The sequence below is a fragment of the Lepisosteus oculatus genome, chromosome 4 (assembly GCF_040954835.1).
Source record: "Lepisosteus oculatus isolate fLepOcu1 chromosome 4, fLepOcu1.hap2, whole genome shotgun sequence".
In the NCBI taxonomy this organism is placed as follows: Eukaryota; Metazoa; Chordata; class Actinopteri; order Semionotiformes; family Lepisosteidae; genus Lepisosteus; species Lepisosteus oculatus.
In genome coordinates this window covers 30,052,548-30,067,946 of record NC_090699.1, presented here as the reverse complement: position 1 = coordinate 30,067,946, position 15,399 = coordinate 30,052,548, and the positions used below count along the sequence as shown (strand labels likewise).

General features: G+C 37.6%; 1 protein-coding gene across 5 annotated transcripts in view; it reads left to right on the top strand.

Moving 5' to 3' along the window:
- LOC102684322 (zinc finger matrin-type protein 4) overlaps positions 1-15,399 on the top strand; it is a 64,745-nt gene that overhangs the window by 24,108 nt on the left and 25,238 nt on the right. For all 5 annotated transcript variants that reach the window (XR_001478365.2, XR_001478364.2, XM_015346518.2 and 2 more), the window contains 2 exons: positions 6,286-6,445; positions 11,787-12,011. Coding sequence is in view for 3 of the 5 variants with exons in the window: in XM_015346518.2 (XP_015202004.1) it covers positions 6,286-6,445; positions 11,787-12,011 (385 nt within the window). In the remaining 2 variants the exon portion in view is untranslated. The remainder of the gene's footprint in view (positions 1-6,285; positions 6,446-11,786; positions 12,012-15,399) is intronic.

The window sequence follows — 15,399 nt, the reverse complement described above, 5'->3', positions numbered from 1 at the left end:
ATTTTAGCCCTCCCCCCTACAAAACATTCATGTACTGAAGTCAGAGTGGGAGGACGAGATAAACACAATTAATTAAAAGCCTGTTGTTAAGAGCAGGGCAAGGTCAGACAAATTCAAAGCTATGAGACTTGTTTAGCACTTATTTTTATTTGCAAAATGGGTCACATGTAAATGAGCCTCAGCAGATGTGCATGACAGGCAGTGTGAGTGCGATCTGCGAAGGAAGAAAGGGTGCATTTGAATAGAATTTACACCAAAGACAAAAAAAAGACTTCACCTTCATACATTATTTGGTGATAAGGAGACAGTTATTTAAATGTCACTGCTTTCAGTAATTAAATATCTTTCTGCAAACATAATGGAAAACTGGTGATAGTGTACCTTTCTAAATAAAAGTGTTGCTTCTTTGTTTGCAGCCTCTGTAAATGTGTTTATAGGTTCAAGTCTGTTCTAGTATATTATTGCTGTGCAGTATATAGACATTTGTATGACCTGACTACTTAAATATATTCCTTGCTGAAAATGCTGAAAAATATCAAATTCGCCTGTGCCATTAAGTCACTTCCCCCATTCAGTCTGATACTGAGCTCAGTAAAAGTCCTACTCTGTTACTTGATCAACGCTGACTGATGAAATTATAAATGCTGCCTCTGTATAATTTTATCCTTTTTCCTTTTTCATTAAGACTCTTGTGATTACACATTGCAAGCACATTTTAGAACATTTGGAGAGGTGACTTTGGGATACGTCCACACAAAACATTTGAGAACCCAAATATGTGAGTAAGCCTTGGGAAGAGAGAATCAACAAAGTGGTGTATGTGAGTAAACCTTGGGAAGAGAGAATCCAAAAACATTCGTCCTCATGAATTCGTTTTTGTATAAAAAGAGGGTTTGTATATCATTCTGAATTATGATTTATTTCTGCTGATGATGTTTAAATAGAAACACCTACAGAGCTGACACATACACCACAAACTCTTAAATTGTAATGATGATTGAACTTGCTGATTGGGCTTTTTTCCTCTCTGGAGTGTCTTGTGCTAAGCAGCATAACATCAGGATTAGACACAGCTGTATAACAGGAGTAGGTGGTGTGGATTTGGATGTAAAGTGCTAGCATTAAGTGTGACAAGTGTGCCTGGTGCCTTTCTTACACAGAAATCACCGGACTTTTGCAGCCTGATTTGAAAAATTCAGGTCAGCAGTTGGTAGAAATAAACAAGGGAACAAAATATATTTATTTTTAAAGTCACACTTTGAAGTCAGTACTTTTATATGCATTAAGCCAAATTCACACCAAATGCAATGTGATTTCCCTGCCTTGCAGTGCACAGCTAAGGAGTACGACTAGCTAAAATTAGCAAACGGATTTTACAATCATAGTAGCAATCCTTTATGTAGTGATACATAAATTTATTTTTTTTACTTATGCTGTTTTGCAGTATTTCAGGTTTGTCCTTCTGGTATGGCTTTAAAGGTTGAAGAAAAAGAGTATCTGAAGTTTTCATTTTTCTTTTCTAGGTAAAACAGATTATTGATAATAGAGAACCCTGCAGTTCCAAGGAGTCATAAATGCCGTATTTAGTCTTACAGGGAACAGTAGCTTCAACAGAGCAATAGTGCCTACTGTAGGTCAAGAAAAGAGACAATCACAGATAGTGTGAGCTACTGTATGTAAAGCTGTGGTTTCCTGGCTTACAGGTATGGGCTGTTATGCTTTTGCTCCATGGTCACTGCCTGCAAGCTCACAAAACCCAATCTAATGTCATTTGTATTAATGTATTTTGAATCTGTAAATTAACATTATTTTCTATAATTTGCTTAAACCTGTGAGGTATTTCTGCTGTTCTTAAATATGTGAGTTAATGGCATGTGCATTTTTTTAGAACCTGGCTGTCTGTTTGTTAAGGACAAACATTGCACTGGAGTTAAATTTTTTCAATCATATTGACTTCTACTGTGTATATGGATTTAAGCTCAGAACAGGTAAGGATTTGTCTCTATGCAGAGATTGCTCTCTTAAGATGTCTCTTAAATATGAGGAACGTTTGACAGTAAGTAAATTAAATTCATTTTTTGTGACCAAGTGTTAGAATATTCTAATCCATGTGAATTCAACATTACTTAATAGAAAAGCTTGGTCTCAGCCAAGCTAAACGGTAAAACGTACTCTAATAGAAGAAAACTCCGGTGGAGGCTTTTAATAAATTGTTGATGCTCTGACTCCTGATGGTATCTAAATCTCTGATAGTGATATACTAGAACATAGTATGAATGAGTGATATACTAGAACATACCACAAATTTGAGAACAGTTGGAGCAATGAGCCATCTCTGAAAGGAGCTAATATTTTCTCCTAATGTCAGAGGTCCACTCTTATGATCTCAGTTTTTCAGTTTCTCTGGTCAAAAAGAGAGGCACACAGGCTCCTCAGTCTGAAAACCATTTACACTTCCTGTAGAGCACACCCAAAAGTGAAGAAGCTTGATCTGTGACATTCCACCAGCTTTCCCTTACAGAAGGATTTCATGCCAACCATGTGGAATACCGTCCAAAGAACAGAGGTACAATGCTACGCATTTATGTTTATGTTTTTGATTATATTATGTTAGCAAGCCAGACCTGTGACCGTTTTACTCCTGAAGCCATGTTAGAAAGCAGTTTGGAGGAGCTATTAATTTCAGATATTTGTATTAAATGATGTTCACTGTGGCAAGACAATGGAGAAAAGATCTCCAAATTGCCACCTTTTGGTGTTTGCTTACGAAGGACTTCAGCTCTTCAGTCAGTGAAACTCAGGATCGAAATGACAATCTCTTGTAGGAAAAGGGAAGAGAATCTTACACTGTGGCAATGCTTCATTGAGGAAGAAAAGCAGACACAAGCAGGCAACCTAACCCCAAGTCATGGGAAAATCCAGCAATTATACCATGTTAGTGCCTCTAGACTGCTACATTGAGCAGGATACTCTACCACACTACACAGAGACTTGACATTATGTATTACTGTATACATAACAATCACAGTCTAAAAAAATCAGTATGATAAGTTTTATGTACAGATATAAGCTTGAAAGAAGTAAGTGGAAAAAAGATCCTGTGAGGTATAATCTCCTGAATTAATAAATAAATCATTACATGCATTCTTAGGCATTCAAAAAGACTTTTGGCGGTATGCTGTAAATATTTTAAGCATACCCATGAATATATGATAAATATTCACTGTTTTATTCCTGGAAAATGTAGACCATGTGCTGTTTCTTTTTTTTTAGGATTATCTCAGTGTTTTCTGACATCTTTTTCTGCTACCAATAGTGACATTGCTCCAGCAGTATTGACGATGTGTGAGCTAATTAGTCATTATGAAAAATTGCAGATGCATTAAGTGAAGTTGCGTTAGGAATGTGAGGGAAGGTTCAGGGGATTTCAGGGGTCAGAGAAGACAATAATCTACAGTAAGTGGAGAAGCAGATGGAGGAAAAGACAGAAAAGGGAGAGAGGGGAGAGCTCAATGGTATATGAATTAATATTTCAGGGATGTTTAGCAATGGAGTGGAAGAAGAGTTAGAGGGAAAAAAATATTTTCTATTGAATCTAACAAAAACTTGTTAGAGAAAACAAGCAACGTGGTTTTCGATGAATCTTTATGTTATATTCTGTTTGACTAAGTCAGTATACTGTAAATTGATTGTTGTCAAAGTCTTGTAGAAATGTTGGATAATGAAAGATGTAATAAGACATTTTTATACAATTCCTTGAAACGGGGAGAATAGACAAAAGGTACAGTAGTAGATCACAGGCAGTTAGGATGCTTAAAATACCAAAAGAGAAGGTAGTAACAGACACAGACACAGAGACAAGCACACAGTCTTAGATTGCCCACTGAATCTGGGGAGACAAGTGGAGAGGAGAGGGCTGACAGAGAGCTGACAATCCTATTAAATATTTCATAATGACCAATGAAAATCAGTCCGACTATGGCCCTGAGGGCAAACAGTTAGGAGAAAACTGGATGTCTTAACTTTGTCTGATAGATTGGAAATGTAGTCTCACTGCTGCATCAACATAAACATAAATGCTGTATGTCATTATTTCACAAAAGTTTAAGCTTTTTAGAAAAGAAAAGATACTGTATATAAAGAGCTATATACATTTTAAGCAAACATCACCTTACTTTCTGACAGTTACACTACATGTTGTTCAACAGATTAAGTTTTGCTTGACTAATGAATCCACCATGAATAACTGTCTTAAAGCAGGTACCTGCAGTATTTACTCGTACTACAGTATATCACCAACACCTGCTAATGTTGTGAAATTAAGAAGGAGCACATTGATCTACGTACAGTAATTCAGACTATCGATCTCATTATCAAGGGATATATTTGTCCCTATTTTATATTTTGGAAAGTTTGTTCAAACTCTAATGAAGACGGGGAAGAGGCATGCTTCAGATAGTGAGCTTTATTGGGGTAACTCACCTGGCTGAGGAAACTAACAATCTGTCTGTAAGGACAGGGCTGTCAACCCCCCCCTAAAGAAATGAGAAAGTCCCCTTACTGCCAATGCAAACCAAAGAGAGGATATGAATGAGAATTAGCCTATGAAAAGAAAGCTTTGAAGGAGGGTAAAAAAGGGGATTGGATGAGAGAAAGAGAAAATGGGAGCAGAGGAAGGGGTGGGGTGTAGTCTCGGGGGTCCAGTTGTTATAGAAGCATAGATTCATCAGAAGTTATTAGCATAGTTGAAGAAGTGAATTTATTGCTTTATTTATTTAACTGGTGAAATTTGTTCCCCAGTTAAAAACACTAAAACTGTGAAAATTACAAAACAAGGCAAACTGCTTTTCTCATTTCTCATCGGCTTTTCTCGCCAACTCTTGGTTTTAGCAGTCTCACAAGTAGAGTTTAGCTTAACACTAATCCCAGAAACTTGCATTCCAGTCCAGTTTACGAACTGATATACAGTGCCTTCCAATAGGATTCAGACCCTACGTATTATTTTTATAATTTTGTGAAATTCCAAACTGATGCATGCAAAAATTGATCATTTATTCAAAACCTAAATGATGAAACTAATGACTTCTAAGGGCAAGATAAGTCACAGTCAATGGAACAGTTCCCTTGTTTAGACTAAAGCCTTCAGATTTCCCAGCCCCATGGATTGTGGCGGGATGTGTCTAGAAGGCAAGTCCCAGGGATCTAAGCAGATCTTGCTTCTCACTCTGATAATGGAGGGTTTAATGAGCCCAATTTGAACTCTGTTAGCTGCGGTGCTCAGAGTCTGATACTCTGGGAGGACTTGGCTCTGGTGCTAAGCTCTGCAGCCCACAGATATGATGATTCCAATTACAAGCAGGGCGGTCAGTTTCGCTCCAGTCCCTTACCCATTCCTTGGAGATAAATTCCTAGTCCCCATCCAGCTGTGAGGACATCCAATAATTCCTGAGATGGCTTTTTTCTTTAGATGTCAGCAGCTTGCCTTTCAAATGAACTTTGCACTGACTTCTTGCTGTTGTCTTCATGTAAAGAGAACAGCCAAGCATTCTGCAGTAGCATGTTTGCATTCTTATTTATGTATTGTTTTGGCCTATTTGTTTGTTGATCTGTAACCACCTTCAGGCATCTGGAGATTTGTATCCAAACCTTGGTTCATTTATAATTAAGGCTAGTTATTGGCAGAGGACTGCAATCAAACTAATTCATATAAATATTTAATCTGACTAGTGAGGATCCAGGGAATCCTGAATGTTCACATGGTGAATGAAGCAGGTTCAGTTTCATGCATCAGAAAGATGTGAAGGCCAAATTGTCTGAGTCATATATCATATATAAGAAAAAATGTGTTCACTAATGACTGATGAAATTTGTCTTCCCTTCTTCCTTGAGCAAAGAAAAAGGATAATCTATATATTTTCTGACAAGCATATTATTTACTGCATATTCTTGAAAACAGTCCTAATAGTATAACTTAACAAACTTATTTATTTTAGAATTATTTTAACCCTCAAATACTGTACACATATCATCATTTATTTGTTTCACTTTTTACTTTTTTGTAATATGTTACAAAAGCATACTAAGGATTTTGCTATTCTAAATATACCACTTATAAATACCTCCCTTGGTAGCATCAGTTAAGAGTGTGCCATCTTCCTACAAGCTCTGTTTCTAAAGCCCACACACTTTCCTCATTTGTTTCTGCCTTGTTGTTGGCACCACCTGCATAACATAATGCCTGTCAGACTGTCATGGTGACCCACACCATCCTCTTTCTCTCTGCAGGACAGCGATGAGTGTGAAGTGGACAGGAACAAGTGCTGTACCCTCTGTAACATGTTCTTTACATCTGCCATTGTGGCCCAGTCCCACTACCAGGGAAAGACTCATGCTAAGAGGGTGCGGCTGGTCCTTGGAGAGCCACCCAACATGCCCAGCACCACAGGTACAACAGGATGCATAAGACAGGAGTGGTATTAGCACTCTAAATGGTAGATACGGTACTTCTGCTGGCATGTTACCTCAGGCCTCTTCCTCTCCAATCTCTGCCAATAAAATGCTAACCTTAAAGTGATTTTTACATCAGCTGTGGCACAACTACGCCGATGAAAAAGCAGCATGAGTCTGAGAGGTTTTCTCCCACAGCACCATTGTCAGACACCCTCCATTTAACTCCTGTCTGCAGCTGCGGTGGGCTATGCAGACTTCCCCATTTGGGATATAAATATGCCATTACTGCCTTCCCTGTGCGAATATTATGACAGCGAGCCATTAAGAAATGATGAAAAGGACCTTTAAACAATTCAATAGAGATGATAAGTGAAGTTGAAATAATAGCCTTGCCCAAAAGAGAGAATCCCTACAGGCGCACACAAGCAACACACAAATTTCCTCACCCATTCAACACACACACACTCACCAACCTCACTTATAAACTTTAGTTATTTCTACAGTCTTGACACAATTTCTCTGCAACTCAATGTCATAGGAGCACAGTAAAACAGAAGGGGAAGCAAGATACCCATTGACTAATTCTTACACTTGTCTTTCCAATGATTTCATCTTGCTCCCTGCATTTTCCTTTGCAGAGTAGTTTTGTATTCTGAAACTAGCGGAATATCAGCATTCATCTTTATTATTGATATGGTGGGAATAATGTGGGACTTGGGTTTGAAAGTTGTCTTGAACAGTTAGAAAAACTGCATTGCAGTGAGCCAAGAGCCAAGAACAGTGTGCTGTATACGTATGTAACTACATTGTGCTACTGTACAGTATATTAGATAATGGGCACTCTGATTGAGTAATGGGATGCTAGAATACATCTAGCTTAAACAGATAAATTAGTACATTGCATAAAAGGGATATTGGAAGGATTATTTGTACAGTAGCATCTATCTCAGTTCTCTTTTAGACAATTAAAAATCATGGACTTAATTCAAAACCAACAGATCCTACGTTTAAAATATTTTCAGCGCTGTGAATAAAGGACCATATGCTTCACTTTTCAAATCCCAGCTTGATGTTTATTTTAACAGCATTGTTTTTTCACAACATGTTGCCATACTGAAAGCGTGTTTCTACAGTCTTCCTTAAATGTCTCACGAGTTAGTGTCGTCTTATTAAGAGCACATCATAGGCAGAGGAAGAGCACTAGTGAATCAGGACGTAGTGCTACGGGGTGTAGTTACTTTACTACAGTGCTATTGATTTCTGTGCAGAGGTGATGTGGGAAGGGTCAATATCTTGCTCACTGGCCTCTGTTTATCACAGTTTAGTAACAAACACCAGAATATTTATTAGACATGTAGTCAGGCATTAGAGGTAAGATTAGACTTTGGTTTGAAATAGCTTTTTTACAGGGAATCTTATACCAATGCATACTCAAGGCAACTGAATATCTTAACAATAAAAAAAATAGAACAATACTTAAGAGAACAAAAAAATAAAGACAAATAGTTTGTGTTTCAGATACTTTATAAAACATCTCTAAAACTTAAACATACTGCAGTATCAGCTTAGTAAAATTAATGTTCATTTAATTTGAGATCCCATTAAAGTAATTAATTACTTGTTCAGTAATCTGGACCTGGAATATAAAGAAAAAAATATTTGGAAATTTCTCTTCATTTAAAATTACATATAATGAGTAGAATTGTATAAAATGTTCCATATAGAAGGTACCATTGACTGTAGAGCACTGATTTCTGTTTCCCATAGTAACAGCAGCTGCAAAGGATAATTATTTAATTGTTGTTTCCATTAGTGAATGGATTGGGTTTCCACTTCATGTGTTTATGATGTCACATTTATTTGCATGTTGTGGAGAAGTGTTTAAGGGACAAATATCCTTCTGATTGTGGTGAGCTGAAGAAATTCATTGTATATACTGTAATACTGTAAGAGGGCAAAAAATGCTGCACAAAAATCTACTATACAGTACATGTCAGAAAAACATCACATTTAATTAATAAGACAACTACAGAACAAAACATTTTTAATTGAGGGCCTTTAATCAGGATCATATTTTACTTTATCTCAGTTTTGTGTGTTATTTCTTCATTAAAGTTGAACTTTTCTTGTGATTCTAGGATAGCACATTGGTGGAAATAGTTTTACAAAAGTACCCACGCTTGTACCTAATATAAAAATATTATATATAAATATAAGTGATACCTCCTTTTATAACCCAGGAAAATAGGAAGCCCTCTACTGCACTTCCAAAGAGCAGATTGTCATGTTAATTTTTTTGTGGTCTTATATATAACTGCAAAATTGTGAATAAATGTGATCCATGTTTTTTTTTTTCTGGAATACACTTATTTATAACATTGCTAGTTTAACTTACAATATGACATTTCAGATTTTTATGCAAGGAACATTATGCAAAATATAAGCCTTCCTATTGTATGATGTTTTTTGTTCCTATTCATTGGGTGTTTCACCTCATCACCTGTGCCTAATTAAATGTCTCTCTAATTAAGTGATTTATTTACTTAAGTGCATCCCAGACAGCCATTATTGATCAATTAATCAAAATAATGCTAAAACTACTATTTTTCTAAATACATATGTGCATAGATAGTATGATAAATGTCTTTTGATGCTCAGCATATCATTTCAATATGGAGTTTTAATTTTCAGAAGTGCAAAACAAAAGGCATTGCAGTCCCATTGCTAGTATAGAATTGTGGGGAAAAAGGAGCCTATCCTGACAAGCAAAAAGTGGAAGGCAGGATACACCCTGGGCAGGACACAAGTCCACCACAGGGCACACACAAACACGAACACGCACAACATGGACAGCTTTCCCAGACCTAACCTAACCTAACGGTATGTTTTTGCACTGTCGAAGGAAACTGTAGCACCTGGAGAAAACCAACACAAACATGGGGAGAACATACAAACTCCACACAGATAGCACCCAGGTCCAGAATTGAATCCAGGGTCCCAGAGCTGCAAGGCAGCAATACTAACAACTGTGCCACAGTGCTACACCCCTATAGAATTATTTTATACAATTTCTATTATAACATTGTGAGGATCATAACATGCTCTTACTGAAGTAGAAGGTGAAGATGAAGTTCCAGAGAAGGTGATGAATTGGGTTTGAAAATTATTGGACAGGAAAGAGGTATCTAATCAAGCGGACAAGCATGTGTCTGCATTGTTGCCTGCTTGACTGCATCAGGTGATGAGAAGTCAAATGATCTAATTGAGGGGAAAATGGACTTATATTCTCATTAATAAGTCATTTCTTAGAGGTCAAAGAGGAAGACAAATGCTTTTTCTTCTCTAACAGCTGTAAAATCAAGGTCTAATATAAACCATTTGTACTTGAAAAGAACATTGCTAGAGTCAAATGCCTAGGCAAAGTAAGCACCATCAGAGATCAAACTTGAACTAAATTAAACCTATCCCTGATACCTCCTTAAATGAATCATCTTTTTAACCCTAATCATATCCCTTACTGTAGCACCTCACTAAAACCTTGAAAATGTGAAACTTAGGAATCAGATGGAAGGTCCCTTAGATGAGTAATCTGAGCATTGTTCAGATCCTCAGTACAGATATACCTACATGAATTACTGTATACAGTCCCTCATTTAGCAATATAAATAATACCTGTTTCTTCTCCACCTAGAAAGGAAAATGCAACTTTAAAATGTATTTATAAATACCACTATCTTAAAATACATTATTAAAGTCTATAGTTTATTAAACAAAAAAAACATTATGTTTCTATTTGTGCTGATGCAAGAAAGCCTGTTAAAGGTAACCTTGGAAAACCTACAAATTATTCCAATTCTTAAAGATAGAAGTGTACAATACATTGCTCACCTTGACCTTTCATTTCTTTGAGGTCCACTAAGCTGCTAAGCCTCTAGTATCTGATATACTCAGGCAATCTCATCTTCAAACTCATCTTTCAGACCATCATAAATGAAATTTCTGTCATTGAAAAGCACTTATATCCAAAGGTCAAATTAATACTTCCCTCTCCTCCCTAGGGTAGGGTAGGCTAGTGAAGCCCACATTCTTTCCATAGTTTCTGTCTAAGCAGAATCTTTATGGCTTTTATTTTCACTGTGAGGCTAACCCTAACCCTAACCTTAGCCCTAACCTATATAATGCCTTGGCTCTTTACTGCCCTCACTGTTTTATCCCATACAAGTGCTCTTTTCCTCTCAAAGAAATTATTGTACTCTTTTGTTTGTGCTTATTAAATAGGAAACAGTTTTATTTTCCTCTTTGATAACTTTTCTAGTCTCTGCTGCATGCCCTGAGACAATGTAAAATACAAAATTAAGGCATAGCTAACTATGGGAAAAGTGTGGCAGAGACCTGGGAAAACATGGTACCTTGTGGGTCCATTCATTTAGTTATAAAACAGTAGTCAGTGGAAGTTTCTGCTTGTAAACCGTTTGACCAGAAACCTCAACAGGGGAGCTGTATTATTTCCATTCAAAGGTTTTTCATACTGGAGTGACAGTGATAGAAATAAAATCCAATACTTGAATCATGAACTCTATGGCTTATTACCTTCCTGCTGGTCCAGATTATACCCTTTAAAAGAGAGTTTTTTTCCAGAATACAGAAAGCATAGGCACTGGCATTTAATGGAGGTTCTCAGGGATTATAGGTTGTACTATAGGAATTTCCAAACAGACCGTGACATCATCTTGAGCAACAAAATACGAAAAATAAAAGAAGACTCTGCACCGTTATGCAATCTTAAGCTTTAATTCTTCATAATACTGACTTTGAACACTCGAAGAGAAATTTACTTTACTAGTGGTGTGGTGGATGGACTACAGTGATCTTCTAAACCCTTGTTTGCTTCTCCAGTGAGCCCTGCAAAATAAGACCACAATGTCCCTCCTTCCAGGTCTGGGTGAATGAGTAGTGCAGTAGCTCTCTGTGGGTCAGTCCAGTACTGCCAGACTCCAGTTGAGCTGTGAAAGGTGGTGGCATGTGTCCTATTTAGTTCATACCATGGAAACCCAGAACAATCTCAGCTTTTGAAGTCTGAACCTTTTAAGAACAAAATGAGCAAGTCTATTTTATGAGCAGTTTGGGCCTTAATTTAAAACACACTATAATTCACAGTAATTGCTTGTTAGAAAAAAAAAACACTATTTTAAATATACTGTTCGCACAATTTTTTTTCCTAGTATATCAAAAAAGATAAGAAGAACTGTAAAGCCAATTAGCAGTAATCATTAACCTAATTTTCAAAACCTGTATTAATTTTCATGTTTATAATTCCTTTCCTGGGTGTTTTTCAGACTCCATCCCCAGTACACCACAGCCTACAGACCCAACACCGCCCCCAACGTGGCCCCTGGCCACTGACAGCAAAGCAGGGAAGACCTGCTGCCTGTGCGGCGCCTGGTTCAACAACCCACTGATGGCACAGCAGCACTACGAGGGCAAGAAGCACAAGAGGAACGCTGCACGGGCCCGACTCCTCGAACAGCTAGCAGGAAGCCTGGATGCCACTGAAACAACAGGTCAGCGAAGAAAAAAATAAAGTGTGTGTGTCAGGAATATCAATTACCTCTACCATCAATGTCCTGCTCTGAATTGCTCTTTGTATTCAATTCAATTTATTTTTATATAGCGCCTTTCACAACAGGGTTGCCCCAAGGCGCTTAACAATGCAAGTGACCATACATTTTGTCAAAACAGAATAGAAGACCAGAAGACAACAGAGGAGAGGAACTAAAACTCCTTAGTAAGGAGAAAAAAAAAACCTCTTATGTAATTAAAAAAAGGAAATGAATGAGGGTATTAATCCATCCATCATATCTTCTGTGTGTTTGCACTCCATGCAGATCTCTGTAGACCAGTAAATTCCTCCAAAACGATAGCTATATCCATGATGTCCCTCTTGGATCCATGGCAGTGATGCAGCATCCAGCTCAGATGGTGCCCAGCCCAGGCGCCATCCAGACATGTGGGGAGGAGAATAAGATAGTTTGGTCAGAACAGTTGTATCAACCTGGTGGGCCAACATAGAGACACACAATGGCATGTACAGCAGCACCAGCAGCAATGATTGCAGCAGGCTATAATGTAAGGTGTGAGTAGGCTAGGCTGAAGCAATAGGTCTTCAGTCTGGATTTGAATACTGAGATTGACTCGGCATCCCGAATATGGGGTGGCAGACTGTTCCATAAGCTAGGAGCCCTGTAACTAAAGGCTTTACCACCCACTGTTATTTTATTAATTCATGGAATATGAAGAAGACCTACATTCTGTGATCTAAGCAGGCGACTTGAATGGTAAACATTAATAAGTTCCATTAGATAGACAGGTGCCTGACCTCTGAGAGCCATGTAAGTAAGTAGAAGGATTTTGAAGTCAGCTCAAGAGAGCTTAGTATGGGGGTTATATGGTCATACTTTCTGCTCCTAGTAACAATTCTAGCTGCAGCATTCTGAATTCACTGTAAGATGTGGAAAGAGTGGTGGGTGCTCCCGGATAGTAGGGCATTGCAGTAGTCTAACCTGCTGTATACAAGAGCATGTATCAATTTCTCTGTGTCTTCATTGGAGAGAAACTGCCTTACTGTAGTTTCGCAATATTTCTTAACTCTAGGAAGCATGTTTTAGATACTGTTTTAACATGAGAGTTAAATGAGAGCCTTGTGTCTAATATGACGCCTAGGTTACGTGCAGAATCTCAGAGGCAAATTTTTAAATCCTCTGAGTTAAGTGCTGAAGTTATAGAAGTCCTATCAGCATTGTTGCCTCCAAACAACAGAACCTCCATTTTATCAGAGTTGAGTAACAAAACGTTTTCACATATAAGTCTTTACTTCATCAATGCAATTAACTAAAGTGATAATAGAAGAGTTGTTGTTTGGTGTAAACGAAATGTATATTTGAGTATGCATCCTATCATTGGCTTTTCCTTGCACTGTCCAAGGCAGAAGAGTACAGCCCTGAGCGTGTTGTAGTTACCTCACCAAAAGTTCATTTTCAGTCACTTGGTGTGAGTTTCCATTATTCTGATATGTAACGTTTTTTTACCTGCTTAATTAATTTTAAATTGAAATAATGGTCATTCCTCTTCTTAATGTACTGTAGCTGTTCTTATTGTGGATTGGGATATGGTTGATCGCCTGCATACAGAATCTCCCTCAGATGAATGGTGTGATAGTTTCTCTTGGCTGGTGCCGATTCTGTTTTTTTTAGGTGAGCAGTAACCGACCACAAGAGTGTACAGTAGGTACTGCTCTCACAGATTAGAAGGTAAAAAGAATAAACTATGAAACTGTATATTAATATATGTGAGTGCTGCTTTCATGCCATTTCATGTGTTTTTTGCCTTGTGATATTTTCCATATGCCATGTATGGTATTAAACCATTTCTTCTATCAAAGTTAAGTTAAAGATAAAAGTTGAATATGAGTGTGAATGAAAGAATAATAAGCAATTAGCATCTCTCCTTGAAATTAGTCAAACCTTCCTGAATACGATCACCTTATTACTACAATTGTAGAACGGAGGAACCCAGAGAAGCATGAAATTGCACGCATTCAGAGCTGTCATGTCTTAAATACTTGTATTTTACTATCACGTGATAAAGTTGAATATATTTTAATTATATTCTTTTGACCTATTATGAGTGTAGCATGCACTGAGGCAACTAAACCAACCTCTTTATTTTTCTGAACGTACAAAGATATCAGTTCTTGAACATATATTGAACTAGCCAAGGTTCAATAAATTGTTTCTCTGCCTCCTTCTTGGATACGTGGCATCTATTCACATTCAGAAAGTCTTTGTCACTGACATGACTATGTATTAGCATACATTCAGAAGGATAATAGGCACATGCATGGCATACAGGTATAGCAGTGTGAGAATAATCACGGCAGGCGTCATCTCAGTTCAGAATGTCTTGACTCATCAAGAGAACACTCTGAGCATCCTTCTCCGGCTGCTCCCAGAACACAAGGCCTGCTGGAATATTGGTGGAGATAGTGGAGTGGGAGGAGGGATAACACATTTCATGTTTTCTTTTGTGCTTTTTCAAGCTTGTAACAAGTCATACAGTATGCATGAAACCCAGCATCTTAGCCAGTATAGATTATGTTCACCACTCAGTCTAAAGGTGTTTTGAGCAACAAAAATAGAAAGCATGCAGAACTCCTTGCTGCTCCCTGCAGGATGAAATTAAACAGGATAGAGCTCAGGGTAGAGAAGACACTAGAAAAAACTCCCCTGCAGATCACAGACAGAAGTGAGAGAGCAAGAAAGAGGTGTCTGAGTAATTATATCTCTTTCTCTTTAAGCTATCGATTTTCTTCCACTTGTAATGCTGAAGCCATCTATGGTTCGGACAGTGTTTGTGGGTGTTAGAAAAACTGATAATATTCCACCTCATGATGTGCCCTATCATTAATATACAAAATCAATAATTGTACTCAAAGTTTTAGAAATCTACCATGGATGGGACATTGTGCAGGTAGGCATGGATGCTTCCTTGAAAGTTTTATTTCAGTTTCATCAATGCAAAAAAACAGTGGTTCTCAAACAAACTGTGTTCCGCGGGACGTCTGCATGGGTTCTGTGAGCTCTCAAATAGGCTACAAGAAAAATAAAAAATTGCTATCAATAAAAAACTGTGAGTTACGATGGCTCCAAGAAGTCAGAAAAATTAGGCATATGTTCTGAAACGTCATCTTCAAATTCACTGTCTGAATAAATTTCTGGAGCCAGAATGTACCTCAAAGGTGTCGGATGAAATTTCCTCTTCCATCACATAGGATATGTGGCCTCTATCTTGTGCTACAAATCTCTGCCTAAATGTTTGTATTTCAGGTGGTATTGCTGCAAATGCCTTTTGTAGCTTCATCTGTGCTGAAAGGCTCTCATTACAAATGTGTCA